Genomic DNA, 19,375 nt, shown 5'->3' with positions numbered 1-19,375 from the left:
ATACCAATTTTTAAATAAAAATTTAAAAATAGCTTCAACTTATTATGTATTTTTATTTAAAAAATTTCATTTAGGCCCCGTGTACAGATATTTTGTCTAAAGGCCCGTTTATGAATATTTCGCCCTGAAAGTCATGTGTCCCCCTATATAATGCTATTTATTTGAAGTTTAAAAGTTCTAAGTGCCCATTCTTTCACAAAGTTTTCAAAAATATGTTATGTATTTAAGACATTACGGCATAATTTGATTTTAGAAAATTTTTCTGACAAACACAGCATGTAATAAAAACTCAGTAGTATTTCGGTGTTATTGTGAAGCTAATTTCTGACGTCTATAAATATAATTTAAAACTTTTTCTGTGGGTTAAATTTGTTTAAATTGTGAACGCAACGTTCCTTGTTAATACTTATACTGTATATAGGTTTTCTTGAACGAGCATAAAATTTGAGTTGTTAAATAAATGTTTAATTATTTGCCGCGAGATGGCTCTAGTGGTTCAGTTCCCAGCGTGCTCAGTAAAAGTTTTTTTTTGCTGTCGCTCGCCATGTTTGCATTGGTTGTCACGAAGGCTCGTAAACATTAAAGTGATGGGCTAGTGTCGTACATAAATTCGTGTTTAAAAGTAGCGCTTTTAAATGAGTTATCTTGTAGATGATTGGATCAGGACAACCGTGTAGACTGTTCACAGCATGCCATGCCATGGAATAATCGCACAATGAAGTTGTTGAGGCTGTAAAATCGTTTTTTTATTTGTTTTTTGACGATCAAATAGAATCCTTCCATTTGACGAACGAGCCTTAGTACGGGCATATTACGGAAGTCTACGGCCACAGCTTACTAGACGGACCCTCGCCAGCATTTCCGTATGTATATGTGTGCGTGTGTGTTTTGCACTTACTTGACCTTTGCGGAGACGACTGCTGCATGAAAATAAGACGATAAGATCCGCGTTTCTTTAGATTCGTAAGTCATAAGGATGCTCCGCAATCGTATCCCTTTAGGATGAATCTCTTGAAATGGTAATGTTATCATAATTTATTTTGTACAGATACATGACCCAGTGTTTTGCGGATTATATATTCCTGTTTTTCTTGTTTTGTGACACGCACTTCTCCCACGAAAAAAGCCACGTTTAAATAAGTAGTGCATTATTTCCATAACCAGTAAAATATATTTTACATTACTGAATTGAGAATGACAGTGAAAATGGAACCAGTGGTTTCTTATGTAGGGATTTTCATGTAACATTAATGTAAATCGTGCAACTATAACATTACCAAAAAAGAAATTGTAAAACTAACGACGTCGTTGATTTTTGATGTTGATATTTCATGAGATGTGAAAGCATTCTAATCTGCTTGTTGTTTACATTAATCTGTCCATGGCTTGAATTCATTAGGAAATCGTTAGCAGAGAGAGATCGTTGGCCACCTATTTTTCTGGATACATCAAACTGCAGATATTAGCGAGAGCGTTAGCATAGTGATACCAAACTTTAAAATTGATATCATCATGATGGGTTCCAAGATTCCAAGCGACAAGGTAAGTTTCTTATTACGGTTGGCATTATCTTTTCTGTTTTTTATAGACTAGCAGTCTCACCATGGTTATTACTAAATAGTATATGCCTCAAAAGATAGTTCAAAATGAATTGAACTATCTTTTTTTTTTTTTTTTTTTTTAAAGATTTGTATAGACACTCTTATCTCAGTGAGTTAATTATTCGAAATAAATTTAAATAGCAGCAATTTTGGCGATAATCTTTGGTTGTCCATTTATTTTTAGGTGGCATTTATCTGTAATCTAGATCATTAAACACTATTTGAATATTTTATATATTTTAGTATGCACTGAATCTCGGAAACTTCAAGCTAATGGTTATTGATAACACATCAAATTTCAGTTTTTAAATTTTCGTTCTCACTGTGACTATGAGTATTAACACCAATTTTATTGTGACCTTGATGCAAATTTATTTAGAACAGAGATAAAATAATGAAATAATTCCAAGAAAGGAAGAATCTTGTTTGATATTATTTTAAAAATGCACAGCCAATCATCAACTGCAGTGCACTACCCATTTTACAATATACAGTTGTACATTATATTGTGTTCTATAAAATCCATTAATTGAGACAGCTACTTTAGTAAACTTGGGAACTTTGGACAGTCAGTACCTTAATCATAGTAATGAGTAATTACAAAATAGCTGCGAACAGAAATTTGAGCGGGGGAAAAAATCATCTATGCATTGGAACTTCGACTTGAAGTTTTTTCGTGGTAATTTTTAGGTCATGTGCTTGATCACTTTGGGAAGTCCACCACAGTAGATGGCCTGCTTCGATGTATGAGTTAATAATATATTTATATTCTTGGAATACTGATTTCTCTAACTGCGCATTGCAAGTTGAGTCTAAAAATATTCATTCCTACACGCACACACACCTACGAATTTTACTGTTTATCTTTTGAAGAAACCCTGAAGAAAAACCATAAAACTTCCTATATTTACTGCTTGAAGGAGACTTCGATGTATTTCATTATCGACGATACATTCATTGCGGTGTATTTACTAGTGTTTGGGTCAAAGCCGTATGACGAATTGTTTCGCCTTACAAAAAATGCAATTTATCCTTCGGATTTTATCAGAATGCTTACAAATGAGCTCATTTCTATGCTTAGAAAATCATCAGACAACATTATAAACAGGAAAGTTTTGCTTTTGCAGCAATAAACAAGCATTTGTTCTTATTTAAACCATAAATTTACAGTCGTTTCACATTATTATTATTATTACAATTTTATTCCTGAGGAGTACAATTTACTGCAGACTGAATATCTATTTGAATTAGATTCAGGGATGACTAACTTCTCTTTATTAAAAATAAAGTTTGCTTAATTTAGTTTTAATTTAGTTAAATTTTAATTAGGCAGAATGTAGTCGGGTTTGAACGACTCTGGATGGACTCAAGCAGATCAACATCCTTTTGAAGGAAAGGATGACATACCAGTAAGCACGGTTTAATGGAGAAGTGTGCCAAGTTGGCATCATTTCTGCGGATGATCTACCAGTACAAACAACTCGAATATAGATAAGGATGCAATTTTTGAATGTACTGATAAGAAGTGAATTTTGAGTTGCATATTTTATTTCAGCTTCAAACTTATACCAGTCAAACAAATATTTTTTTTTTAATAATGGACATTTGTTTGGTCACTGACGATATAGATCCTTGATAGACTATAGTTTGTTTTTAAATGAAGTGTTAATAGTTAAACGCCTGTACTGAAATAGGGAAAAGAACTCAAGTAAAGGGTTCAAATAAAACCTCTATTTGAACACAGAGACAGTTGCAACTTAGAAGCATACGACAGACTATTTTGTTACTATCATAACTATTTTAATTTCACGTTTCCTAATGTAGTACAGTAGATATTGAAGCATTAATATCGATATTCACCGGTGTAGTGTAACATTTGATTCAATTAATTGTAACTAAATTCTAGTGAAATTTGTGTAGAATTATTCCTAGTAAATAAAAAGTCGCATAATCTAGATTTTTTTTTTTTTTATCTCGTCCACCATACGAAAATCATCATAAAATTAATCATTAACTCAAGTCATTTGTATAAACTTCTTGAATTCAGTATCATACGTTTCATATTTTTCCCCCCGTTTTGATACTTACCAAATATATGGCGCACTATGGCCATAGATGCTGATGCGCTAAATAAATCCTCAATCAACCAACCCCGTTTTGTGAAGCAGGGTTTACACATTTCACCACTTGTCATGTGCAAGAGAATCACGTAGAATGGGCACTTTTTTCCCTCTCAATATAGCAAGTTATTGATTCATCATTTTGTTATTCAGTGGATAATATATTAGACTCATTTATTTATCATTTTATTTAGATAACAAAGCAATTATAGTGTTTATTAAACAGTAGGAGTAAAGCTTCATTAGAATTTTGTTAGTAGCGAGTAATTAAAAAATGAAAACATAAATCACACCACATTTAATCCGATAAACTATCTGGTAGTTATAACTTTCTCTTAAAACAAGCATGAATTAAAAGTATTAATCACTTAATTCGTGAATAAACGTCATCCATCACATACCTTGTAAAACTTCTACTTTAATATATGCAGTAACTGTATTGAAGCATCCAGCCAGAGTATCTTTTTATGACACGAGTACCTCAATTGTTGTGGTTTGCTCCTTGTCACAGTGATAGGAGAGGAATGTTATACTATATGTTCCTGTTAATCGTTTCACAATTATAACCTACGGGAACTAGAGACCTCAGGTTTCTATGAGTTATACATCAGTTGTCACGCAGCACCACAGTTCACTGATTCTGCTTATTCATATCAAGGACAGTATTTTTTGCAATCTTCGCTGACCAAATTAATCACAGAACAATTATTTTAATGGAGATATATTCCTTGCACATATACAGGACCCGCATTCATTTTTATTAAGTGGATTACAACTGTGCAAAATTGTTCACTAATTCGGTTTAAAAAACCCCATTAATCCATATATACTTAACACAATTAAAATTTTTGAGACTTGTACAGATGAAAAATTTCGTTGGATACAGGTTGGGAACCGTCCTATCCGCAATGTTTTCTCTGTTTTACACTGTGTAATTAAGTAAAGTGAAGACAAGTGCTCTTTCTTCTAAACTTCGCAGTAAACAATTCCCATGATATACATCCATCTCCATATGAGAACCTTCGCGTCCAGAACAGTGGCTTCGACCATTGTTCTTTACACTGTATGGAATAGGTTTGGGTTCGATTCCCGTTGAGGCAGAGGGAACTTATATCGGCGTTTTTCGTAATTTAAAATACTAATTATTTCTTCTTTCCATCCAGCAAATAGGCAAACCGACCATAGAATAGGTGCAGTTATTTTGAACTAGTTTTTTAATTCAGATGCTTCGATGATATTGCAAACGAATAACAAATCTGTAGAAAAGAAAAATATCATAAAAATATTGTGGTTGTTGGTATTGGAGAAGTTTTTTTTTCTTCTCTCTCTCTCTCTCTCTCTCTCTCTCTCTCATTTTCTAAGTAAATTTATTGTATTGGCATAGCAGCCATTTTGGTTAGAGGATAAGCGTTGTAACCTACATAACAGAAATGCAATTCTTATTTTTTTTTGTTACAATATGTGGAAATTAAGATAATTATTAAAAGTTAGAAATATCAAGCCCTGCTTAGTGATTTGCAATATTGAAACTCATTTAGGTTCTCTTCACATATTCTGGTTTCGTCGCCTTTTTTTTTTTTCCAAATAATGGCTTAACAATCTCAAAATAATGGATAAAGCGTCGATGATTTCTTGTATTTGTAACTGGTACTCCTGGGGAATTAAACACATCCAGTTATTTATTTCGAAACATGTATCCTTCGAGCTCAATAATCTTTTGTGAATACCAATTAATAAAAATTGAAGTTTAACAGACACATTAAACTTTGACACAGTTCATAATATTCTAACGGTGAAAATGCGTTTATCTGTGTTCATTACACAGTACTGTAATAACCACGTGAAATTAAAAGTTAAAATTTTGGGTTAGTGAAAAAATTACATAAACTCAACTATCATGTATATTCAAGTTGCCAAATTTTTAATTGATGGGTTACGTTTTTAAATGATTTGAACGAGGCAACATAGACTGAAAACTTAAGACTAATTCAAAGAGAAACTATGTGCTTGATGAAATTAGTGAGAAGGTGACCTGTTTTCTGACTGATGCTGCAGATGCTATGTTGCTCCCTTGCATTCTCTTGTTATACTGATATTCTGGTGTCGTCGCTTACATAACCGTTCTAATGACCGAAGCAAACTGCCGGTATTTACTGTTTTCTTATTAATCTTTTTATGCATATGTATATATATATATATATATCCAAATAATACTGGTTTAGTATTAGAATGGAAATCGTGTCCCTACACACCTACGAACTTTTTCCTGCATATGCAAAATGAATAAAATAGATCAAAATAATAAAAATTTAATAAAAACCAATCATTCATATCCCTTTCTACAAAAAATTACCATCCAACTCCTCTTTGAAGTTTACCAAACCTCCGCCTCGTGCCTTGGTAGGTAATTTTTTCTTGTGTCTACAACATGCTGTCCGAACTTCACGAGATCCAGCTTTCTGTTACTCTCTATAATAAAATAATAATAATAATAAAATAAAAAACAATATTCAAGTGTTAACAGTGCAAATTATTATATAATACTAAATGAAAGGAGCAGTTTTGGGCTAGATCTGTAGGGACACGATTTCCACATCCATGTTTGCATTGACGATTTATTTTGAACTCCACTGACCTGGTGGTCTTGCCGGGCATAAACAGTAACAATTTTTTATATTAGGGTTTAGTTATAGTTGTGTTTTTAAAAAGGATACGCAGATGCACAGTGATGTAAAAGAATACAGCAGTATCCATAATTGATATAATTTTTCTCTTTATTTGTATGAATTTTTAATAGTAATTCCCTTTAACGTAGTAAAATAAGAATAATAATAATAAAATAAAAAAATAACGATATTCAACTGTTAATATTGCAATTTGTTATAGAATACTAAATGAAAGTAGCAGTTTTGGGCGAGGTGTGTAGGAACACGATTTCCATGCCCAGTTGTATTTATCATCCACGCATTTATTCAATTTACTCATTCCAAGCATTAATGAAGTTTCGTGTGTCTAATTATGTGAAGATGAATTCTTTATCCGGGTGCTTGATGTGCCGTATCAAATAAAGCAGTTTCGAACATATTTTAATTTAGATAAGACGCAATTTAATGAAATGATATGAATATTTGTTTGTGTGAATCTCTTCTTACTATACCACACTATCTTCGTATTGTAAACTATACATTTAAATAATGATTACAAAAGATCACAATTTTCAACATCAAAGTCAAAGCTATATATATACGCGTGTGGTTTTTTTTTTGTTTTTTTTTTTTGTCTTTAGAAATACAAGGAGCCAGCTCCTCCCTCTCATATTATTCCATTTCCCCCCATTTAGTTTGAGAAAAATAATACCAAAACAGAGTGAGCAGGTTACCAAGCGCATCATTACGCCTTTTCACGGCTGAAAATACAGGAAAAGAGCGCCCTTCCCCAAACGCTCAAAGCGCAGCAAAATTTTTAAGAGTGGTGGTGAGGTGTTTGCTTGTGAGATAAGTAACAATATATTTATTTATTTTAGAAAGTTTGTGTAGATATTGAGGGTGAAGCCCTTTCCAAAATACACACCGCCAACAAGTCGGCAAGGGAAGAGCTCTGGTGAGTGTAAAAAATAACAAGATAGAGAGAGAGTCGTGAGTAAAATGTTTATTGCTAAACGCTTCAAGCTAAATGAATAACTTTGATAAATTCTTGTTGCCCTTTGGGTCAGAATAATTACGAGGTTTAAAATGGAAATGTCCGCCTGAAAACCGACAATCTGGATTTCTGTCTGGCGCTAGTAGAATTTCCACCCTTTCACTTCCTGCGCTGATAGCTACAGTCAGTTGATATGAGTTTCGTGTTAAATCCAAAGTAGATAAGAAATAAGAAATGCTGAGAACCATAGTTAATAAAATTATAACCTCCTCGAGTTTGGTGAAACCGGATTTTATATTATCCTTCAGAACAAAGAAAACACATGAAACTAGTCTCTTTGGATCAAGATATCCTATAAACTATTTAAAATTGTATAGTTCTTTTTGTAAAATATTACATTACAAATATTGGGCTTCTTAGCTGGCTAACACCTCTTTGATAGTTTTAAAATGCTGCGAAATTATTATTTTATGTGCGATAAGTCTTACAAGAAAGATGAACAACTATGAATTTATTAAAGATAAGTTATATAAAACTAATAGTAAAACTAAGAGAGACCAGTTAAAAACAAAATTAAATAATTTGTTTCTGTCCTTGATTTTGTGTATTGCACTATAAGAAACCTAATAGGATAAAAATTACGAAATCTGTGTAAATGGACCTTTTTTTTAATAAAATTTCATGTTTAAAAAAAATTATAACTTTTGGAATGAATGTTTAGTAAAAATCATGTAAGAGAAATAAATAGAATTAGTGCGTAATTAATGCATTAATAAATAAAAATTCAAACTTCCAAGATAATGGTTGTTTCATGTGAAGTGCAGGCCTTCTGAGACACTTTGTTTCGGATTACAAACACGGTTTCTCCCGCTTCCTCTGGGCTTGTCAGAACGACATCATTGTGCACGGAGAAAACTGCTAAAGTAGGGGAGTGTCAGTGGACGCAGTATGTCAAGTTGAGTCGCATCACTTATAGCTGTAGCTATAATTTTGGAACTGCGTACATGTGTCTTACAGCGGTGGGAATGTATGACAAGCGTCTGGCAGTGGTCTGGGAAGTGGCAGTGAAAGTAATTATGCGGCGCACTTTAAGTGAAATTAAAATTTCCGTACACTCACGTCAGTTTTACTCTTTAAAATAAGTCGAATTTAACTCTGCATTAGCATTATTTTTTTCTGATGGCATCCGTCCAAATATTTTTTGCTAGATATTGCCTCTCTGCCAACAGGCTTAGGCATCTCTAATGCAGAAAAATGTAACGTTTCAATAAATAAATAAAATACTTTGGAGAAGTGATTTCATTCTTATATGGGGATAAAATTACTTTTCTTATCTGTTTTAAGAACTTGTCGGCACTAGTAGAAAGCGTAATCGGATATGCTAAATATGCATGCACTAAAAGACCAGATGGATTTGCAGAATGCATGGGCAACGATGTATGTGATTTTTCCCCCACACACTCATACCGGCATATTTAATGTTAAGTAAGCTTCCAGTTTATCAAAAGCTCTTCACAGCCCTTGAGTTAATTTAGTTGCCGATAGTATCTTACTGTGAATCTTTCTTCACAGTAAGATACTATCGGCAACTAAATGTGAATCTTTCTTCCACTCTTAATTCATGCAGTCTAATAAATATAGAATTTATTGCGATATATGGAGACAATTTTTGGAAACATACCATGGCGCCATTGACTAGTCGTGAGTTTTCTGTTGGCCTTGCGTCTTTATAATAAACCTTATATAAAATAATCCTCTTTTGAAACAGCACTCTAACCTACGATACTGTCACTGTTAAAAAGATGTATGGAACTCTTCTGTAGAACACCTTCATATCCTTTTTAATACCGTTGGGAAATATTTCCTTCCTTTCATTGAGCTTTTCAACTTAGAAAAGAAACAAGTCGCAGGAATAACAGCTGAAGAATAAGACGCTTGATCAAGTTGTGTGATTTCTCCATTTTATTTTATTTTTATTTATTTTTTTCCCCAAAAATTGTTATAGAAGTGGTTTACTGAAATTCGTGAAATCATCTAGGCAGAAACTTTTCCCAGATTAAAGTATTCCCTCAAAATAAGCCTTACTGTTTCTTTAGCTGAATTGAATTCTTCGCCTGTTAACTCCTTCGACTCTGTATGGCCATCCTGGAATATAAACTATCCACTGGCCATTTTTCCGGCCGTGGAGGGAATTTTGCCTTCATATATGCACTTCGCTGTTGGTACACATCTTCGACAATAAACAAAAATTTTAAACGTAAAATAAACGACGCGAAGCACTTTTTATTTTTCATTTAAAGTTAGCATTCTATTTGAATGAATGCTATCTTATTTTCTTTCAACGTTTTGGTAGGTCTTATGAACTGAACACATTCAGGTTATAATCACTATTCTCCCCACACCGGCTGGAAAAAGCCCGGGTTCGAATCCTCCCCTCAATGACGCAGGGCACTTTATGGGCCTCTCTCTCTCTCTCTCTCTCTCTCTCTCTCTCTCTCTCTCTCTCTCTCTCTGCTGTAGCCGAATTATTCAGTCTCAGGAGTAGATAGGAAGTTTTTTTTTTTCGTAAACTCGGTGGGGGGGGGAGGAACCTTGAACGAACAACCGGTTTTCGTCCAGCAAAACAGGCAAATCGACCAGAGAACACACGCAGTTTACGAATGTAATACACATCGACAGAAAGATTGTTCTTTTGTATGCTAATATGACAGACAGTAAACCTTTGAACTGTCTCACTTGTAGAATTGTAGAATAAAATAATTCTATTGCTTCTCCCAAGTTCAAATGTCATGCAATTGTTTTATTCTACAAAAACGAGCACTCATTTTTACCACCAAAACATAAAAATGCGCACCACTTTCCATTCTGATAGCAATAGGCCAGCTATTTTTTGCTTGGACGTTGTTAATGCACGAAGAAACACATCAGACTGTGTCTCTGCAGGCGACACACCGAGTCGTCCTGTAAAATCGGCATATAAAATGAGTTTTATCAATCTTGGTATGCATATATTACGCCCGGGACATCCTTCTGATGTGTGGACTATATTCCAAGATTCATCACTTAACCACCTCCACTGTTAGGAGGTCCATTGCTTCCCCATTATGACAGCTTGGGTTTGTGAGCTGTTGCACGTTCAGATTATCCCCATTCTGTGAATTATGTTTCTGATGTTAATTGATCCAACAGCTGTTCTGTAGCCCTCCCTCTTGTGAACTCTGCAAAAATGGCCTTATGATTTCCTGTTACAGCACGTTTCAACTGTCTGCAGTTCTGGATGTCATTAGTGGTTGCCTACAACGCAGTATTACCTTCTATTTTCCGTTGTCTTACAACGTTTGCAACGGTAGGTTCTGAGTAAGCCACTTGCTCTGCTGTCTGACGAATGGTCATGCCCGCGGTATGCATCTTATCATAGTACCTCTTTGGAAAGGATACAGGTCTTTTCTTCAGCTCGTCATGAGTTTGTTGTCCGTCTAATATGTCCATGCCAAGTGACTTTCAGTCCGAGAATGTGATGTGCCCCAATAAACGTTGGAGAATAGTGTATGTGAGGGTATATATCGATTTCATTAATCCATCGGTCTTTGCACGATTCATTATTTTAACCAGGCTCTTCCATTCAACACAAAATCATTTAACCATTATTTAATCATAATGAAGATGTCGAATAGACCTGATGAATGCCACACCAATTTCGAAAACTTTCCACCCAACATTCAAAATTACTATTTTTTCAATAGCTATGTGTGGCTAATTGAATTTGTGTAGTTGACAGTTTTTACGAACGACATTAATTAAATATTCATGTTTATGAGTAATGACCTAGTCTGTTGATGCCGTGCAAAACGTTTCTCCCCTTAATTAAGAACATCGTAATTACGTAGTGTTCATGGTTTGTATGGAGAATGAATTTGCATCTCTAAGGGATGATACATACGTTCAAGGCTCTTCGAGACCTTCTCGGGATACGCCCCTGTGTATGATGAACTTGAAGCATTTGTTATGCATCATGAGAATGCCTTGCATTGCACTTAGTAGCTTTCTGAATAGAGTGAGTATTTAGGCTATAATTCTGAACTAGTTCTGGAGGATTTTAAATAGAGAATTGATGGAGAATGAATATCCTGCACTGATATTCTGGTAATGTAAAGGGTGTCTGAAAAAAACTTTTATTATCATGAACTGTTGTCGAGAATACCTTATCCTTATCCCCAGACAAAAAAAAAAAAAAAAAAAAAAAAATTCGCGCGGAGTTATGTCAGGTGGCCATTCATTCCGTCCACCAAGACCAATTTGGGAAAATTTGGGAAAACAGCATCAAGAGTATTACGTACAATAAACAGTAAATACCAATGGGACGGGATCCTATTCATTAAATCAATAAAATCCTATTCATAATATCAATAAAAACAGCCGGATGGTATTGCTCCAATTGTGGAAACGCATAATTCTTTGAAAGGTCAAGATAGGTTGGTTCATTGATTGACTTTTTACAGCGAGAGGAGTCAAAAAAAAAAAAAAAAAAAAAAAAAAAAGACCAGTAATCTGATGATGACGAAGTCTGCATCACACATTGATTTTTGGACTATCACGAATTTTTCACCACTTCATTTGGTTGCCTGAAACATGAAAAGTTGTTTCTGCATTTAAAAAAAAAAAAAAAAAAAAAAACTTTTTTTCAGGAAACTGTTGATTTCTTCAGTGAACTGCGACATTGTGGTAGCAAACAGTTTTCGTGGCGACCTATACGTTGGTAATAACTGCTGCACCACATGAACTCTATGGTAGTAATTGAAGCTTCTTATGAACAACATACGGAAAAGGAGGTAATTATCCCTTTGTATAAGGCAATGGTCAGGCCATGCCTTGAGTACTGCGTACAGGTCTGGAGGCCTCATTTTAGAAAGAATGTAGAGTTGCTTGAGCATGTACAAAGAAGGGCAACAAGATTGGTGAAGGGAACGAAGGGGTCCTCTTACCAAGAAAGGATTAAATTCTGCAAATTGCAGCAGCTGGAGCCTAGGCACCTGCGAGGTGATCTGATTGAGGTGTATATGGCCTTGAATGGGTTGAGCACGCTGAATTCTGATGGGATTCTTCCGCTTGCTTAGATTAGGAACCTGAGGGGCAAAAATTCAAATTGAGGAAAGACAACTGTAGAACAGATATGCGGCAATTTGCCTTTAGCCAGCGGAGTTAATTGCTGGAACAAACTTCCATCTGTTATTGTGGAAGTTGATAGCTTAAATAAATTCAAGCAGGAACTGGACAAACTTTTAGAGGGAATGGTTTTGTGAAATTGTTTTTTTTTTTTTTTTTTTTTTTTATTTTGGCTGATGCTACATAAGCTCATAGGCTTGCTTCTCGTGAAGCGCGTCGAATAACTTCAAGAGATGTTCGTGGCCATACACTTCCTTTATCATGCAGTAAACTTCCATTTTTCTTGAACTTTTCATTCCACTCATAAAAGGTTGGAACACTTGGTGGATCCTTCTTAAATATCCAGCGATAATTACCTTGAACCTGAATCGGTGATTTTGTAGCTGCAAGCCACAAAGCACATTGCTCTTTCTCTTGAACAGTAGCTGTTTTGTTTTATGGCCTACTGTAGCGTCGCCGTCGAACCAGTGATGTATGAAGTACATGTAAAACAAACTTTTTTGATTATTCTTTGTAATTGTGAAAGCTGAACTCCCTTTTTTACCAAGCATTTAAAACTATTAGAAAGATTTTATTAGATTTAAAAGAGATAAAAATTGAAATTTTCATTTCTTCTAAGATTATATGCAACTAAAAAGAAATACATACATTTTTACAAAGATTTTACCCCCTGAGATTGACTTTATTTGTAGGGCCAATACCAGGTGACTTGAACCCACCAAATTGCCTACAGAATAACCACCAAAAATTTCAGATCAGTTTCTTTACCCTTGAAGGATAATGTCTGCTGAAAAATAATCAATGAACTACCCTTCTCCCGTGCTGCAGGCACGTACTCCATTTGTCCTTGTCCACAGCACAGGATAAGGGGCTGATTGATCCACAAACTTTCTAGTGTTTACATCTTGAATTCCATTGCCACCATTTTTAATAGGTATTTGATAGAAAATCTTATTCCCTGGTCTTGGCTTCGATACAAGAGATTTTTGTTCCTAGTATTAAAAATCCTTCAGCTCTTGAAGATTTTCATCCCATCTCTACCTCTTCTTCCCACTTTTAAAGTTAATGAAAAAAGACTTGCTTCCTGGCCTTACCCAACAGATTCTTCCAGTGAACTTCCTAAATATTCATTACGGGAAGAAAAGGATCAATACTATCACTAATGTGCTGGAAACTTCGTTCTTGTCACTAAATCTGGTTTCCGACGAAACAGACGAGAGGAAGTGGTACTGGCAAAGACTCGGAATTGGACACACTAATCTCTTTCTATTATTGGGAGAAAACCCTCCTCAGTGCTCATCGTGTCACAGACAATCTACAATCCATCATTTCCTGTTTGATTTTCCCTTACATTCAACCATCTGATCAAACACTTTTCAATCACTTTCCACGTTGAACATCTCACATAATTTATCTCACGTCATAGGAAATGAAGCAAATATAGAAAAACTTTTGTTGTATCTAAAATATATAGGCCTGTACAGGAAAATATACATTAACATCTATATCAATGTGCTTCCAATAAGTAAACTATCAGCAGGCACAATTTGGCCTCAGTAGCCCTTGTGTCACCAATAAGAACAGCCATTGTTTGGCACATAATGGCCTTTAGCTGACGTTGCGCCGTAAAACCTCCAACAACAACAACAACAACTTATCACTAAAGCGCTCGATAAAACGGGCAACTTAACATTGCTTACCTTGACGTTTCTGCTGCTTTCGATTCTGTTAACGTTCTCTGACTCATCTCCTTCTTTAAACAGTTCTATGGGATTTTAGGTGACCTCCTTTTATTAAAGCATGACCGGTCGTACTTACTTGCCACTGGTCCTGACTTGCATCATAGAATTGTTTCAGTTGGCATTCCACAAGGTGGAACCCTCTCGGGCTTACTTTTCTTCTTCTTCTCCTTAACTCCCCCCCATTTTATTCTTGAAGTCTGATTTGTTTCCTATGCTGACTATCTTAAAGTCTGGGCCATCTCTAAGACCCTAGAAGATGAACTATCAATCATTACTTTGGGATTAGGAATAGCTATTTATCCTCTTTCGGTTTGACTATAAAACAACCAAAAATCTTGTAATTTTACTACGTTAGGGAAGCTTTCCAAATATTGCAGATGAAATAATTACAAAGGCCCTTGTTCACAAAGGCTTGGAATCTATTGTTATAAAAATATTCTGTTTAGTCCACATGTTCAAACACCTAAAATTTCCTCTCTTAAAAATATGGCTATTAAAACACAATCTGGTTCATGTAATCAATTGGACTATTATTATCTTAATACTGTATATAGTAATTTTAGGTTTAGAGTATCAACTCCTAAAATGGTCTGGCCTTTTATTTATTTATTGATCATTTTAGGAGTTGGTACTAAGTAAAGCTGAGTCTGACGTTGAATACACGATCTTCAAAACCCATATGTCCCCTGAATTTGAATTTTACTGAAGTGAAGTAGCTGATTATGTTTAAGTCTCTACGTTTTGCTAAATTATATAACCAGGACTGGCCCTCACCTTCATTTGGAGTAGAATCAGTTTACATGTTCCTTCCCCCCTCCAAGAAATATCAAGTCCAGGCTGTGTCTTGTACTTCTAGATAACCTGATTAAAAACTATAGATAGCTTTCCTCCCTTGCGGATCAGTCCTTGACTTTATTCAACAGATTAACATTGATCCTCCACTGTTTTAGAATGATTATATATACCGATGAGCCAAAACATTATGACCAGCGAGTCGTTTTGCAAATCGAAGCAACTACATGTGAACTACGGCGCGTGCGCGGGTCTGGACACAAAATAAAAAACACCCGATACTGAGCTCCGTTAATCAGTGTTATTCTTGTTCTTCAGATGGGAAAGGCAGCGGATTTAAGCGAGTTTGACAAAGGCCAAATTGTAATGGCCAGACGACTTGGTCAGAGCATATCCGAAACGCTACGGCTGGTGGGATGCTCACGGTCAGCCGTAGTTAGTGCCTATTGAAGGTGGTCGGAGGAGGGAAAACCCACGAACCGCCGACGAGGTGTTGGATAACCATGGCTTGTCGATGCTCGAGGTGAGTGAAGGCTCTTCCAGATGGCACTTGGCAATAGAAGGGCGACTGTGGCGCAACTCGCTGGTAATTGGAATGCTTGTGATGGGAGTAATGTGTCACAACACACAGTACATCGAATCCTGCTTAAAATGCGGCTGCATAGCTGCAGGCCGCTCCTAGTACCCATGCTGACCACGGTTCACCGGCGACAGCGCCTACAGTGGGCACGCGAGCATCGAAACTGGATCATGAGTGATTGGAAGAAAGTTGTCTGGTCCGCACCACGTGGACCGCTTGGTACGTGTGCGTTTGTTACCTGGGGAAGTCACGGCGCCTTGATGCACCGTGGAACGAAAACAAGCCGGTGGTGGCGGTGTCATGCTTTGGGCGATGTTCTGTGGGATACTCTGGGTCCAGTCATCCATATGCTGGGCACTCTGACCTCTACCACCTTCCTAAACATCGGCGGGGTTGCCATTGGTTGCCTGGGACCGCTTTATGTAATAAATATCAAATATCAAAATCATAAACATCATTGCTGACCAGGTACACCCTTTCATGGCAACGATCTTTCCCTCTGCCGGTGCCGCCTTTCAAGGATAATGCGCCATGCCACACCGCCCGGATTGTTCGAGACCAGGTTCGCAGAACATCAGGAAGACTTCCAGATGTTGCCCTAACCCTCAAATTCCCCAGACATCAATCCCATCGAGCATTGTGGTTTGTTTTGGAACGGCAACTCCGATCTGCGGCTTCTCAACCACAGACCTTACAGGAGTTAAAGGATTTGCTGGTTACATGTTGGTACTATACCGCAAGACATGTTTAGAAATCTTGTAGCATCCATGCATCACCGGGTACGAGCTGTTTTGGCTGCACATGGAGGATCAACATCATATTAGGTAGGTGGGTTTGGCTCATCGGCGTATATATATATATATATATATATATAATTTATTTTATATATATATTTATTTTACAGGTAACTTACCTTAATATATTTCTTTTACTTTTCGGCTATTACTTCTACACACACACACACACACACACACACACACACACACACACACACACACACACACACACACACCGCTCGGGAAAATTAACTGAACACGTAGAAAACGTGGTGTAACTCGTGCAGCTTACGATGAAGCGGGATAAAATTTGATATGGTGGTGTACCACAGAATAATGAGGAATTTAGGAAACACCGAGAAACTTCGGACAGGTATAAAGAACATTTATAGGGGTTGTATAAGAATTATCAAAAAGGTCACATTACAGAAGTCGATACAACATGCTCGAAAATGTGGTCACATGACAGCAGTACGGAATGTGATTCACTCCAACGGCCAAACAGTGGTGAACCATGCTCGATATAAGAGTGCCTATAAGATTCCATGGCAACAATTCCCATTATTCCACCAGCGCAGACCTTAGCTCACCAAGTTACCGAGGAGTTGGCTGTCGGCGCGCAATGCGACACCCAAGGGCGTCTGTGCCACACATGTTCGATCGGATTTAAGTCTGGTGATCGTGCTGGTCATGGCAGTCTTTGGATATTCCTCCACCACTTGAGCTCTATGTACAGTGGCGTTGTGCATAAAAAGAAAATCTGGGGTAACCGTACCTCTAAGAAGTTGCACATCTGTTCTCGGTATGTCTGCGTAGTTAGGGTACCCCTATCAAAAACATGGAGGGGTGCGGCCGTTGATCATTATTCCGGTGATCAACGTGTATCACAGAAAGGGCTAAATATAGTCACATGACATCGAGGATCTGTTCTCGATACCTCTGTGTAGTTAGGGTACCCCTATCAAAAACATGAAGCGGGGTGCCGCCAGTAATCATTATTCTGCCCCACACGAGAATACCCGTATTCTCGTGTATCGCAGAAAGGGGTGTCGTAAGTATCCCTTTCTCTGATGTTGGAGGGATTATACTGCGTTCCTCGTTGTCTCCAGACGAAATAACGTCTAGAATTTGTTTATAGGTTAAAACGGGAGTCAGAGAACAGAATTGTATCCCATTTGTCAAGGCTCCAAGTCACATGTTCATGGCAACAGTTTCGACTAGCTCTGTGGTGGTTTGGGGTTAATGGGATACAAACCACTGGCTTCTTTGTGTAGAGTCCACTTGAATTGAGCCTTCTTAACACAGTTTGGTTGGAAATGTTTTCACCTGTGGCCATAGCAACCTCAAAAGACAGTTGATGAAAGGATATAGTAGGGTTCCGTCTTGCCGTTAGAGCCATATAGCGGTCTGTATTGGTTTTGATGTAGCCCTCAGGCGACCTTGGCCAGCTATTCTTTTAATGGTGCCTGTCTCCTGAAACTGCTTCCATAGTGCTCAGACTACACTGCGTGACACGTTAAGCCAACGTGCCACCTGCGACTGCCCGGCTTCAAGGCGTCCAACGGCTCGCCATCGCAAAGAATCATCTAAACGATGATGACTTGCTTTTCTGAGTACTGGAGTACTCTGAAAAGCAAGGAGTACGCATGTGACTGGCTGTCCCACTAAGCAAGCCAAAAAACGGGAATGAAGTGATGTGGTCGCAACCCGTGTATTTATACGCAGGAATAATTTCCATAATCAACTCGAATGGTGAGATCAACAGAAGGACGACCGTATGAAGAAAGACTCCGATTATGTAGGGTACAAAGCTTGTCAACCAGGGCACCTCAGAGGTGACCTGATTTAAGTTCACAAGGCTCTCAAATTACAGGGATTCAGGTTTAAATTAGATTGTATTTTAGCCAGCGAGTCGTTTATTGCTGGAACAAGTTGCCCTTGCAGGTACCTGAGGCTGACAGTTTGAATAAATTCAAAGGTCAACTGGATGTTCAAAGTTACCTGTGGGAGAAGGGAAGCATGTAATTTGTGTTTTCTTATCTACTTTATTTTTTTTTTTCTCTCTGTGCAGCAGAAGTCCTCGCAATATATGGCGAATACTATTACTGTTACTATAATCTGCGGCTCTGTAAGGTGGTAGATTGATTTCGATTGGATACTCCGAATTGCATGCCAGGATGCCAGTGATATCAAATATTCGCCTTCGGCGATACTGTTCATAATAAAATATTCATGAAAAATATTTTGTTCTCTTAATTTTGTCGAGCAGTGTGTATGTGTGACTGCATGTGTTTTAATTGCTACTTTTTTTTTGTCAGTTTGCCTAACTTCATTTGCCCTTTGAACACCCTGTATATATATATATATGTGCAATATTGATGAATTGTATTATAGCCCAATTATGTGTTTTACCTCTGTTATTTAATGTTTATACTGGTCTTGTAACATAATACTACTTATTGTTATATTTAATGCGGAGTGTTCCGCGACGTATTGGTCACATTCTAGGAGCATGTTTCAGAATTGATTTGGAGTAAATAAGTGTCCTTTTAAAAAAAAAAACATAGGTCGATTCGATACCGTTGTCGAGTTAAGCGCTAGTGTAAATATAGTAATGAATCAGAATAAATTTTCAATTTACCATTATTATTATTGTTATCTCTCTCTTAAACGTTTAAAGTATGTAATTCATTAAAGTTTCGATTAACTTTCAGTTTATTATTATCGTCTTACAAGTTTACATACACTGAGGTGAATATTATCATTCTTCACTTTCTTGGTGATTCCCTTCTACTTTTGACTCTCTCTCTCTCTCTCTCTCTCAGGGTAACTCGGGGAATTATTTTTATTTTTATTTATTTTTTTGGCTGGTGCAGCATAAACCTCAGGCTTCCTTGCACCATGTGGCTGGTAATAATAATAATAATAATAAAAATCTTACAAGTTTACATACACTGAGGTG

The 19,375-nt window shown here is 36.6% G+C and overlaps 1 protein-coding gene across 2 annotated transcripts in view; it reads left to right on the top strand.

Annotated features, from left to right (window-relative positions):
* The first annotated feature begins 570 nt into the window (after positions 1 to 570).
* LOC150082042 (ubiquitin-like protein 3) overlaps positions 571 to 19,375 on the top strand; it is a 269,809-nt gene continuing 251,004 nt past the window's right edge. For both annotated transcript variants that reach the window (XM_090379931.1, XM_090379930.1), the window contains exon 1: positions 571 to 1,542. In XM_090379931.1, the coding sequence (XP_090236057.1) occupies positions 1,513 to 1,542 (30 nt within the window). In that variant the 5' untranslated portion in view covers positions 571 to 1,512. The remainder of the gene's footprint in view (positions 1,543 to 19,375) is intronic.

The sequence above is a fragment of the Mastigoproctus giganteus genome, chromosome 8, assembly GCF_048544385.1.
Source record: "Mastigoproctus giganteus isolate SK-2022 chromosome 8, ASM4854438v1, whole genome shotgun sequence".
Classification (NCBI taxonomy): Eukaryota; Metazoa; Arthropoda; class Arachnida; order Uropygi; family Thelyphonidae; genus Mastigoproctus; species Mastigoproctus giganteus.
The sequence above is the reverse complement of the archived record's forward strand: the minus strand, read 5'-3'. Positions and strand labels throughout refer to the sequence as shown.